Source organism: Caloenas nicobarica, chromosome 20 (genome assembly GCF_036013445.1).
Source record: "Caloenas nicobarica isolate bCalNic1 chromosome 20, bCalNic1.hap1, whole genome shotgun sequence".
Lineage (NCBI taxonomy): Eukaryota > Metazoa > Chordata > Aves > Columbiformes > Columbidae > Caloenas > Caloenas nicobarica.
The window spans coordinates 6,696,109-6,707,642 of NC_088264.1; the positions used below are offsets into that span (position 1 = coordinate 6,696,109).

The following is an 11,534-nucleotide window of genomic DNA, read 5'->3' on the forward strand; positions in this document are numbered from 1 at the left end:
CCGTCTCACGCCGCCTCCGCGGCCCGGCGACGCCCGCCCCGTCCCGCCCCGGCTCCTCAGGCGCCATGCTCCCTGCGCCGCCGCGTTGCCATGGAGACGCGAGGCCCCCCCCCCCCCCATACCGCCAAGCGCCGCCGGCCGGGGCTGTCCGCGGCGTTCGCCTGCGGCGGGCGGGCGGCGGTGGCGGGGCAGCCGCGGGCCCTGTGTGTCGCGCCGCCCCGTCAGCGGAAGGAGGAAGCGCCATGGCCGAGGCCTGGGCCGGCTTCTCGCAGGAGGAGCTGCGGCGCCTGCGGAGCCAGCACCCAGGTACGGACCCGGCCGCGCTCCGGCGGGGCTGGGGCTCGGGACCGCGCTTAGCGAGGGGCAGCGGGACCGGGTCCAGCGCGGAGGAGCCTCTGGGCCCTCAGCAGCCCCTCAGCAGCCCCCCAGCCCCCTTGTCGACACCTCCGGCCTTCTCCTCCCACCCCGGCCTCTCTGTGCAGCCCCCTTAACCCTCCACGTCCCTTTCCTCGGCCCTGCCATCCCCCGGGGCTTCCCGCCCCCTTAGCGCTCACATTCGCCCCCATCGGTCAGCCTCGGCCTCCTCATTCAGCCCTTGGTCGCCCTACATCCGCACGCTATCGGTGCCCTCTGCCCACCCGCTCTATCTCTGCACCAGACACCTCGGCTGCTCCAGGCAGCCCCTCATTTTCCTCAGCCGGTGCATCGGCCCCATCTCTCAATCTCCCGTTCAGCCCCTCTGTTTCTCCACCTGCAACCTCTCTGTCACATTTCTAAACTCTCCAGCCGCTTGTCCTGCACCACATCAGTCTGCTACCTCACTCGTGTTCCCGGCCTCCTCTTTGCCCATCTGTCACCTTGTTCTTCCCCATTCTTTATTTTGTAAATCCCCAGCTTGCCCACCAGACTGCCTGGGATCTTTCTTTAGCCCCGCATCCATCTCTATGATTCCCCCAAGGGCAGCCTCCAGTCCTCGCTGTGGTTCCTGCCATAGTCCCTCAGTCCAAGCTCCTTACTCCTCCCTCTCCCCATTTCAGTTGCTCAGATCCTCTACAGCTCCTGATTCTTGGACTAACAAAACATTTCCAGGTTCCTGGGATTTCCCCCACATTGCCTTCCCTTGACACCCTGGCATGTCTTTTCTTTAGCTTGGTTTTGTGCCAGTTTGTTTTCTTGCCCAGAAAAGTTAACTCACAGAGTCTGTCTTTGATCTTAAGATTGAATTCTAATCCTGTTTCTCCCTCTCATCCATTGATAGGTTTTTATGAACCCTCAGAGCAGCAGCATCATCCCCGCACTGTGAGTAAGAGTCGGAAGCCAACACAAAGAGAAAAAGCCTTCCAGCAGCAGTGTCAGAAGCTGGGACTGCAGGGTGGAGCAGCCTCTGTTCCTCCGGAGCAGTTGCTTTCTGTACCAAGACACAAGCCTGGTCCTCCTGAGCAGCCTGTGCCACCACCTCATCCTCCTTCAGTGGGAGATCAAAGGCAAAGTGACAACCGAGAGCAGCAGAAGGAAGTGACACCAGTAGATCCTTGTAATGGCAGTGACGATGCGCAGACCCGCCCTGCAAAGTCAAACTCCAAAGCGGAGAAAAAGAAAGTGGAATTGTTAGTAAGTCAGTAAAATCAGGGGATGTATTTTATTATTTATTGACTCATTCTTTTGTTGTACAGTAGAGTAAACTTTCCTGTATCTAATAGCAAGGTTTAAGAGGTCGTGTTTGCTTCCTATGCGTTGAAACTTTGTTTCTCATCTTTGCGTGGGTAAAACCTGATTCAAAACCAAATTCTGTAGCGTAATCCATGCAGATACGCACTGTGCTGTCTTCAAATAATTTCCTGTGGCAGTGGCACTGTATATCATATAGTGCCCAAGATGGCAGGACTGTGTTAATGGTTTATGAAGACTTAATCTCGCTGGTCTCGTGCTGCGTAGACAAGCCAGCAGCCACAACAAAAAGCCCTTTTGGAATTAGATATGCTGTGATTTGTGTAACTTTGCGTTCCCCTTTGCAATATTGCTGCAGTTTTGTTCATGCCAGAAGTGTTGGTAAGGAGGTAAAATTTCAGGTTTAAGCAGTTCTCTAGTTTTTACGATTCAAGATGAGACCAGTCTCAAGGGTCTCACCCTGTACATCAGCGGGGTGCCTGTCTCCCTCAGAAGCGTCAGTCTGGTACATGTGAGAGAAAGGAAAAAGCACTGAATGTGGCTCTCTGGGAGTCTGATTGAATGTGGCAATTACTTAGTTCATCATCCAGAATTCAGACAGGAGCCTATAAAGGGAAGCTGCTCTCTAAATGCTAGAGAGGGCAGGCATTTTCAGTATGAGAAATTTCTTGGTTTTATGTCTTCATGTTTGTTTTGCTGTCTATATCCATGCACTAGTTTTCTTTTTCTCCCCAGTGGGCAAAGCAAAGTTTGAGGGGCAAAAAGATGAATTGTTTTTCTAGGGCATATAATTTATTTCTAAGGCACTTCAACAATGCTACTCCAGCCTTGAGTTCCTTTGCAGTTCCAGACTTTTCTGCCCAAAATAATCAGCAAACACTAGCTGGCCACCAGAATCCATGTACCATTTGTATTCCTCCAAAACAGGGATCAGCAGCTGTCTGAGTGTGGTGTGCCAGACCCTGTCTCTGGCTAGATCTGTCTGTAGGAGCTTAACAGCATCTAAAGTTGCTTCCCACTGAAGAGGCAGGACTGTGGCCATCAGCAGCACCGGTGTGGAGAAGCAGAGTATGGCTTCTTTCAAATTTAAAACTCAAAAGGATCCGGGAGGTTCTGTTTTGTACAGGTGTGCCTTGAGAGGCTGCAGCTGCTGGCCATGCTGCTGGCCGCTTACCTGCCCGGCTCCTGGCTGGGATCACCTGCCTGCACACAATTGTCCCTTCACCAGAACAGCAGCACTTTGACAAGCAGTGCCACATTCCTCGTGTGGGTGCATTTCACCAGTAGTACTGGCTGTTCTGCTCCTTCCTAGTGGTCAAAAATACAGACGCTATTTGACTGGGCAGAAGACAGCTAAAGCTTTGCAGAGAAATTTGTCACTCTGTGGGGAGCAAATGACATTTAGCTGCAACAACCGCCCCCTGAATCTGCTGAATTCAACTCAGCTTGTGCACTTGAATTTAAATCTTAATAAAAATATTTATGAGGATTTAGGAAAAGGGTGATGAGGAGAAGTCTGAAGAGATATTCTTATGCAGAAATGCTTGTTAAGATTAACATAGCTGCATTACTTGGGTATTTTTAAGCTAAGCTATTTTTAAGCTGAGACTTCTTGAGAGGGGGCATGAAGAACACAACAGGGTGGAAAAGTGGCAAAGCAGTTTTTGTTTCTCCTTAGTCCTACCCAGTTGTGTTGTCAAAGGTCGTCCCCTCTCATCTGAGACCTTGCCTTCCATCCTCTGAGGCTGGTTGTATCTCTTGGTAGATGTAGCCTAGGAAGTGGAATCGCGAAAGCGAATTCTTGTTCTTCCGCGTTGTTCATTTTCATTGTAACTTTTACTAGCCTTTTATTTGTATCAGATTAATTATTTGGGGACTGTACTGTAAAGCAGACTTGTGAAAGGATCTGTTTTATGGAAAAAAAACTTTTCCAAAAAAAGAGGCTGTGTTGGCAGACTAAACAGATAGCAACATGTAGCAGCCAGTAGGAAACCTGGAGCTGCTTCTACCTAGTGGAGAAGCACATCCTTTAAATGAAAATTTCCACCCATTTCTGCAAAGGTGCGGCATGCTCTTTCTTCCAGCAAAGCTGAATTAACCAGCAGTTTACTTGCTTATGAAGATTTTTGTTCTGATCAGCGGATTTCATCTGGCAATGTTTTATTGGTCTGAATGACTTCTTGCAGATGATTCTTCTTTCCTCAGAACCAAAACCTGTTTATTGTTCCTTTGACATTTTTAGAGTTTGCTCCAGGAAATATGATGGTGAGTATTTGTGTAATTTCGGGAACAAGGAGAGAAATGAACTTTCTATAATTTTGATCTTATTGTCAATGAACAGGCAGGAAAAATCACGATGGGAAATCCTCCAGCAAGAGCAGCGGCTGATAGAAGAGAAGAATAAACGCAAGAAGGCACTCCTGGCCAGAGCTATTGCCGAGAGGTAAGGGGCTATGCTGCAGCATGGGCTGAGGAAGGCATTAGTTTTATCTGCAACCCGTTGCATATCTTCTATTTGAATTTCACTTTTTCCTTCTCTCTCTGCTCTGTACGTACTGCTCCACAAGTGAGCAGCTGTGATCAAGATTTCCCTTTGATGACAAGCTGGCTAAGAAGTTGTGACTAAGCTTTTTACACTTCCAAAGCTGCAGCTCTGCACGCAGATGGAAAAGTTATTACAGAGTTTGAGAATTAGCTCAGGTCCTTGTGCCTGTTAGTAAGAGCCTGTTGGGAAGTTGGGGTGCTCAGATGCTCACCCCTGTTCTGCTTCTGATTTATTTTCACTGGATTTAAGGAAAGTTGATTTGATTTCTAGCCTATGAAGGGAAACTATGGCTGTTTCTATTCAGGCTTTTGACGCTTTCTTATGTGAGAAGTGTTGAAAAGAGGATCAACTTAAGAAGGTACCATTTTACCACTGGCTGATTAAAAATGATAAAAATTCACATATTCTTACAGTTGTTATCTCTTGCTCTTCAGGTGAGCAGACTTTAAGGTATTGTACAGTGTTATCCACTGAGAGAGTTTAAGACTATAGGGACAGCAGGTTTGTAGGGGAGGATATTGGAGCAGCTGATGGCACTGGATCAAGGGAGATGTAAAGCTTTCAGGCTCACAGTGCTCTCCCAGACATGCATGATGTTCTGCCCGTGAAAGCTCTTGAGTAGCACAGGTGGACACAGATTCTCTCTGAGGTTCTAAAGATGTTGTCTTCTTTTGCCAGGCAGAGATAAAACACAAGTATCTTTGGTCTGAGCCTCTGTAGGACAGCAGACCACCAGGCTGGGTTCTTCTCTTGTGTTCTTCCTCAAGCAGAGCACGAGAGAGGAGGACTTGGAAGGTGATAGCTCAGGAGTTGTGTCTGATGTTCAAAGGCCTCCTTCAGGCTCCAAGCAATACTACAGGTGGTCTTTTTCTCTCCACCTGCATCAGCTGGTCTAATGAGAGGTGGTTTTGCTTCCTACAGATCTAGTCCTGCTTTCAAGTACCTGCTTTGGGGTGTAAAGCAGTGGCTGAAAAGCACAGGCTTGCTGGTGGTGATGAAATGACAGCAAAGTGGCATGGTGTAAAAGCTTTTTGAAAGTTACTTAGCTTGCTTGGGAGTGAAATCCATCAAAGATTGCTGCCCTCAGCAACATCTCGTTGTCAGAACTTAGGAATGAATAGGCTGAGTTGAAAAAGGTTACATAAGGCTTGATTGAAATCCTTTGTGTTTGATGTAGAACTTTCCATTGACTTCACTGGGATTTGACTGGGCCTTTTGGGAGTAATTTTGCAAAATGGAAATCAAGCTTCGGTTAGGTGACTTTTTGGCCTCTACTAACTGGGCTTCTTTGAAAGGGGATATTTGCAGGACTAAATACCCTTCCCCCTCTCGCTCCCCCCGCCCCAGCCATTTCCTGTTTCCTCGCACCCAGAACTACTTAGATACAGCAGCTTCTTGTGTGTTTCCACAGTGAAGAAACACAATCCATTTTAGGCACTTTGATTATAGTCATTACGTAATTTTGCTGTAGTCCTTTAATAGCAGACATTTTAGATCCCTGTGGATATTAAAAAAGATCAAAAGTCTTAAACCAAAGGAGAAACCTTCTGAATAGCTGTTAAAGAAGTGAGTTGCTCTACAAATGAAATGGGGCCCATTATGTTGGGAAGAGAGGCTTGGAAAAAAAAAAAAAATCCATCTTCCTTTTGCAGATCCAAAAGAACTCAAGCTGAAACAGCGAAACTAAAACGGATCCAGAAGGAGTTACAAGCTCTGGATGACATGGTATCTGCTGACATTGGCATCCTGCGGAACCGCATTGATCAGGCCAGCCTGGACTACTCGTATGCGCGGTAAGCGACAGATGGGGAGGAGGGAATAGCCCTGTCTGAGTAGAGGAATAAAATGCTGTTTCCTGTCACCGAAGCAGTAATGGAGTTATGTCATTGCATTAATGTGTAGTTAAAGTGGTGACAGTCTGGGGGGCTTTCAAATCTTGAGGTAAAAGTGTGCTTTTTATTTCCTGATTTTTTTTCCCTTGGAATGTGGAAATTGAAGCAGGTTTTCTGATTTCAGGCTGTGCTTTCCAGCTTTGTGCTGCCACGAGACATAGTGCTTTAACTGTGCAGTTGTCCATAAGCCCTGCTTTATTGTTTCAAGGTTGTTTATTTCTTCTCAAGGGGAAAGAGGTTTTTTTTTTTTTTAGAAGTCCTAAAACGAAAGTCCTTTTCAGGGAAACTTGCTTGTTGATGACAGCTCTGGTCCTGTTGGAATCAATGGGACCAATTAAGCTTGAAACATATAATACTGCTGAAGTGATTTGGAACTGGAACCAAAAACTGAAGGAAAAAGCAAGCTTTCACCCTTCACAATGTGCCTTTAATCACTCTGGTTCTGATGAGTTCCTTAAATGCAAGAAATTAATCGGAACACCCTATTAGTTGTGGGTAAACCACAACATCAGTAGATAAACATCAGCATGTTTATGTAGCCATTTAATAAAATCGAAATGTTAGGTTGCGGTTTTTAGTTCACGATTCAGTGTGTTAAACGTGTATTTCTCCTTATGACTTCTGCTATACGTTGACCACAGGGCAATAAACGTGGTAATTAGTCTTTAAAAAAGTAGCAGTGGCAGCTAAAAACTAAGGATTTTTTTGTGTGTAATTATCATTTGAAATATCTAAGATTAACTATAGTTTCAGTAGCTGAGTGCATATGAATACTGAATTTCATATCCTCAAGAGGAAAAACATTTCAGTCTATTTTAGGTTTAAGTCAGGTTTCTAAAACCATTAAATGCTCCAGGAAATTTCCTTACCAAAATTTTGGTATATAATGTGTCTATTTGAAATGCTTAATGGCTAAAGAGCACATAACAGAAGCGTTTGACGTTCAGAAAGCATTTTTTAATGAAGATAACAAAAAGGGATGCTGGTAGGATGAAGGGGATAGACTTTACAGAATACTTAATGACTTCCATAAGCTTAGTAAGTCTTCCTTTTTGTGAGGGAGGATTTGCAAATGTGAATTAGATACTTTCAGTGTTGTAGTTTTTATGTGTCATGAGCCAAAGCTGGTTTACTTTTAAGTGGTGTCTTTTTAAAGGCCTTTTAAGTTCTTGCTTTATATATTAGGGCTAAAGCACAAATAATTTCAGTGGTTCAAAAAGTGCACTATTAAATAGTCCTGAGCACATAGATAGTTAGAGGCATTTGACAATTGCTGTGGAATGAAATTTTCGTACGTATGGTGTGAGAAATATGTATGAATTCAGCCCAAAGGTTTAACTATGGAGAAGTTTCCAGTGCAGCATTAGTTTTTCCATTTCAGATACCGACCCGGGGAAATCTTGGCTTTGTTGTAAGGGAAATGTAAGTGGGCATCTTCTGCCCACTGCAGACAGAGCCTTTACAGCTGGGTCAAAGTTTTGTGATTATTATTTAAAGAAACATGTTTGGGAAGGCTTTTCTATGTCTGATTTCTTTCTGTCTCCCTGAGCAAAGGATCTCTCCTATCTTTCTCTTGCTTTCTTTAACCAGAAAATTCGAATCTGGCTTTATGAAACAGCTGGATTCTTTATTCAACCACCTTACTAATATTAGTTTTATGAGTGCTCGGTAAGGTACATTGCGTGGTCATTCTGGAAAACCCTTTGCATGTTCCTTTTCCTGATGAGCAAAATTGCATCTACCTTTCTATTAATTAAATCAGAATTAATATACAGATTCACTGAACGTAGTGGAAGATGCATCACTAATGTGGACACCAGCCATTAAAGCGCTAGACGTCCCGGATGTGTTAACCTCAATAAATATTCAGAATATTTCCTTTTTGCTATATTTGTCATGACAGGAAGTTTGAATTGGCAGGAGGTGTGTGGTGGGGGGTGCTTACAATAAAATTCTACATCTGTTGCCACCCAAAAGTTGTGATCACTATTGATGTCGTATGCTGTGTCAATCTGTGCTGTTCCTGATTTTCAGAACGTATCTGGGTGACCGGAAGAGTGCACTTCTAGAGCAGATCCGAATGTAAATGTGTGTGCCACCATTGCAGCGTCTGTATCTGTTGGGTGGATGGCTGGCTTAGAAAAAGCACAAAACTGTTTTGCAGTGTTTCAGTTCACTAGATAGGTGTTCATCACAAGTGTGAAAACACTACAATATCTGATGGTTTCTTTCTACCACTAGTGATGCATCTCTTAAAACAAGAAGTAAAAATGCTTGATCATGATTCAAGCTGTAGATTTTTGATGAACAAATGAACTCTTGGAATACAGCAGCGAGGGAGGCTAATATGTCAAGAGGAAAAGATTCGATCAATTCACGCTTTTTTTCTTCCCTTTTACTAACGTAGCAGCATGGCATGAATAGCTGGCATAATGCATTGCAGGGCATGTTGCATGTCAGGGATGCTTAAAGTATCTGTCCGTCTGTCACATCGTGAAGTGCTTTGAGAATTAACTCGCTAGAAACGATGATGATTTTGCAGGAAACGGTATGAAAAGGCTGAGTCGGAGTACGTGGCAGCCAAGCTGGACCTCCAACAAAAGACAGAGATTAAGGAGCACCTCACGGAGCACCTGTGCACCATCATACAGCAGAATGAGCTCCGCAAGGCCAGGAAGCTGGAGGAGTTAATGCAACAGCTGGAAGTGGAGGCAGATGAGGAAAATCTGGAACTTGAGATAGAGGTGGAGCGGATGCTGCAGCAGCAGGAGGCAGAAGCAGGGAGACAAGCCAGCCAGTCACACAATCCTGCTGGGACAGCGAAGGAAAACCCCACTCCTGGTGTTACAGCGCGGGAGGGTGAGCGTGCTAACCGTGCTGTCGCTTCTCCTGCTAGTTCTGAACAGTTGGTTCACTCCGAAAACTCCGATACCAAATCTCTCTCCAATATGAACAGCCAAACTCAAGCAGTGACTCCAGGAAGCCCCCCAGCTTGTTCTGGGACGTGACTGCTACATTCACACAAGCCAGCCGGTTATGGATGATATGCTGTCTGTGGGCTTGTGTGCTGTACGTTATACCTGGGTTTCTGCCGTGCCAGTAATATGCACTTCATTTCTCTTTAACATTGTTTTCAAATTTTAGAGGCTCTTTTTTTCAAAAGACTTTCATTTGGGGTTCACCATCTGTCTTTATCATTCCGGTTTAAGTTCATGTTCTAACGCCCAGCTCTTCATGGGGCTTTGTACCTTCCTGAAACAGGATACTTGGAAGTGAACAGTAGGGTTTTTCCAAAGGCTTTCAGCATATTGATATCACAGATACCTGTTCCAAGCAGTCTGCGAGAGGTGCCTACCTACAGGAGGAAACATCCCAACTTACTCTGCTTCTGAACACATTCTGTCCCCTGACAACTGTGATAGGATGTTTGTCTTCCTTTGTATCCATAAGGGATTAGTTTTCAATGGTTTTTAATCCTGTGAAACCCAAATGCTTACTTTAATTGTCTTCATAGCTGATACTCTTTCCTGTACCTGATTTAAAGGAAATTTGCATATTGAGGCAGCTTGCAAAGTCAGTTGTAATATTTCCTATTTTTCACCTATTTCTTTACCATCATACTGGATCACACAAAGCTATATACTGATAACTTTATTATCTATGAAATCACAGCAGCTATGGTTTAATAAAAATGATGGGTTAATGGGCTACAGTATAAGACAATGAAGAATGTATGATGTAGAAGTAGAAACACACAAAAGAGACTGTGTTACAATTAAAGCTGTTCCATTTCAAACATTTTTCTCTGTCTTGGTTGCCTCAAAGTTCCAATAAGTAGGAGATCTTGTAATGAATAACCTCCACTGTATATTGGAAGTGAGCCTATTTTCTTATGATATTCATTGCATTTTCTTGCCTGAAGAGTGGGTTTGTACCCCACAAGAAGCTCAGCTGTTTTGCACTGTTGCTCTTAGAAGGCTTTAAAAAGCTATTCCAGGTGGAGAAAGTCTCAGGAATTCGAATAGAGGATGTGGAAAAACTTCCCATAGACCAATGCACCTGCAAACTGGGGGGACAGCATTCATAGCTCTCCACTTTGGAACGGAGGAAAGCTGCTTTCGTGGTGGAAATGCTTTCTGTAAAACCTGACCTCAACAACTTGTCAGTCAGAGTTTATGAATGAGTTACTGAAAGACACCATCAAGTATGTAAATGGGAGACTGATTGTTTCTATGGCTTTAATAGTGGAAAACATGTCACTACATTTCATTTTTATTCTATTAATAAATCAGTGCATCTTCTGTGCAGTGTGTTTACTTTCAGCTGTGATATCTGATACTAATACACATATCTAAGACTTTTTCCACAGGAGGTGATAAATGACATTATCAGATGTGTCCTTTGGCAACTTTCTGCTGCGTGGAAGTAAAACCTCCTAAAAGGCTGTTCCAAAATATGAAAACTTATGAAGCAAAGGCATGGCAGGATACAGCGTGGCAGGAATCTTTTCAACTAACCATGGCCCGAGGCAGCAGTGGAAAATCTCTACTGGTGCTTCCAATACACAGGAGAAAGATGGATAAATCTGTTTCCTAGAGAAGCCACTCATATTCAGGGATGATTGCAGTTAGAAAACTGAGATACGTATGAAGCATTGCTCTGTCGTTGCTGATATGCTGCGTTCTCTGTTATTTTGCTCGAAGACCTGGCCTAGAAGCCGAAGACTTAATTGTATTGTGAGAAAATTGTGACTGACTTCCTTTGCTTTGTCTCCAGTTGCAGAACAGCTTGTAGCAACCTGATTACGGTTTTCAAAACTGGATACCAAAGTGCAATAATCATTTAATTGTACCATTCTTGTTTCCAGCCTCTGCAGCTGTCCCCAGTTGCTCCTCAAGAGAATCTAAGTCCCAGTCTGTTCCTCATTACAGTCGTATTCAGCTCATCAGGGGACATACAGAAGAGCATCTGACAGAAGAATGGAATTGTTTTGGTATTTACAGGAAGCACATGAATACCATTTTGCATATAATTTGTTGTCTAGTAGGCTAAAATGTGGTTGAAATAGTTTTACTGATTGCACCTTGTTGTTATGGGTAAGATTATTGTTTGAACTCCTCAAACCAAAACAGGCAAAAAATTATAAGTCCAAAAATCTTTTTGACAACTACTTAAGAATATGAGTTTCCTAGAAGGGAACAGGTTTATATCCAACAAAATTACACAAAAGCTGAAAAATTCCCGTGTGCCATCCTGATAGTGCTGGTGCTGTTTCTGCCTGCCAGGGAAAATGCTTGTTAGAATCGGCAGTTTGTTCTCTTACAAGGCCCTGATCGCAGTTTGGGCCACTTCTGAGCTTGCAAAATGAAGCGAACTGGCTGGAAGCCACATGAAAACAGCCGTATGAAGTAACAATAGGCAGCTTAGCA

At 44.2% G+C, this 11,534-nt stretch overlaps 1 protein-coding gene across 2 annotated transcripts; it reads left to right on the plus strand.

The window, feature by feature from the left end:
- Positions 1 to 229: 229 nt before the first annotated feature.
- Positions 230 to 10,406, plus strand: GORAB (golgin, RAB6 interacting). 2 transcript variants are annotated; one of them, XM_065649074.1, is made up of 5 exons: positions 230 to 306; positions 1,259 to 1,607; positions 4,010 to 4,111; positions 5,866 to 6,006; positions 8,648 to 10,406. In XM_065649074.1, exons 1-5 carry the CDS (start codon positions 243 to 245, stop codon positions 9,111 to 9,113), a joined length of 1,122 nt encoding a protein of 373 aa, XP_065505146.1. In that variant the 5' UTR covers positions 230 to 242; the 3' UTR covers positions 9,114 to 10,406. The 2 variants fall into 2 exon arrangements, with proteins under 2 accessions (XP_065505146.1, XP_065505147.1); XM_065649075.1 differs by lacking the exon at positions 8,648 to 10,406 and having other exon boundaries at positions 5,866 to 6,010.
- Positions 10,407 to 11,534: the final 1,128 nt, after the last annotated feature.

Excerpts from the sequence above, each read along its gene's own strand:
- GORAB (XM_065649074.1), top strand. The coding sequence starts at position 243 with ATGGCCGAGGCCTGGGCCGGCTTCTCGCAGGAGGAGCTGCGGCGCCTG. Across the intron at positions 1,608-4,009 it reads GAGAAAAAGAAAGTGGAATT|GCAGGAAAAATCACGATGGG; the intron begins GTTAGTAAGTCA and ends GTCAATGAACAG. Across the intron at positions 4,112-5,865 it reads GCCAGAGCTATTGCCGAGAG|ATCCAAAAGAACTCAAGCTG; the intron begins GTAAGGGGCTAT and ends TTCCTTTTGCAG.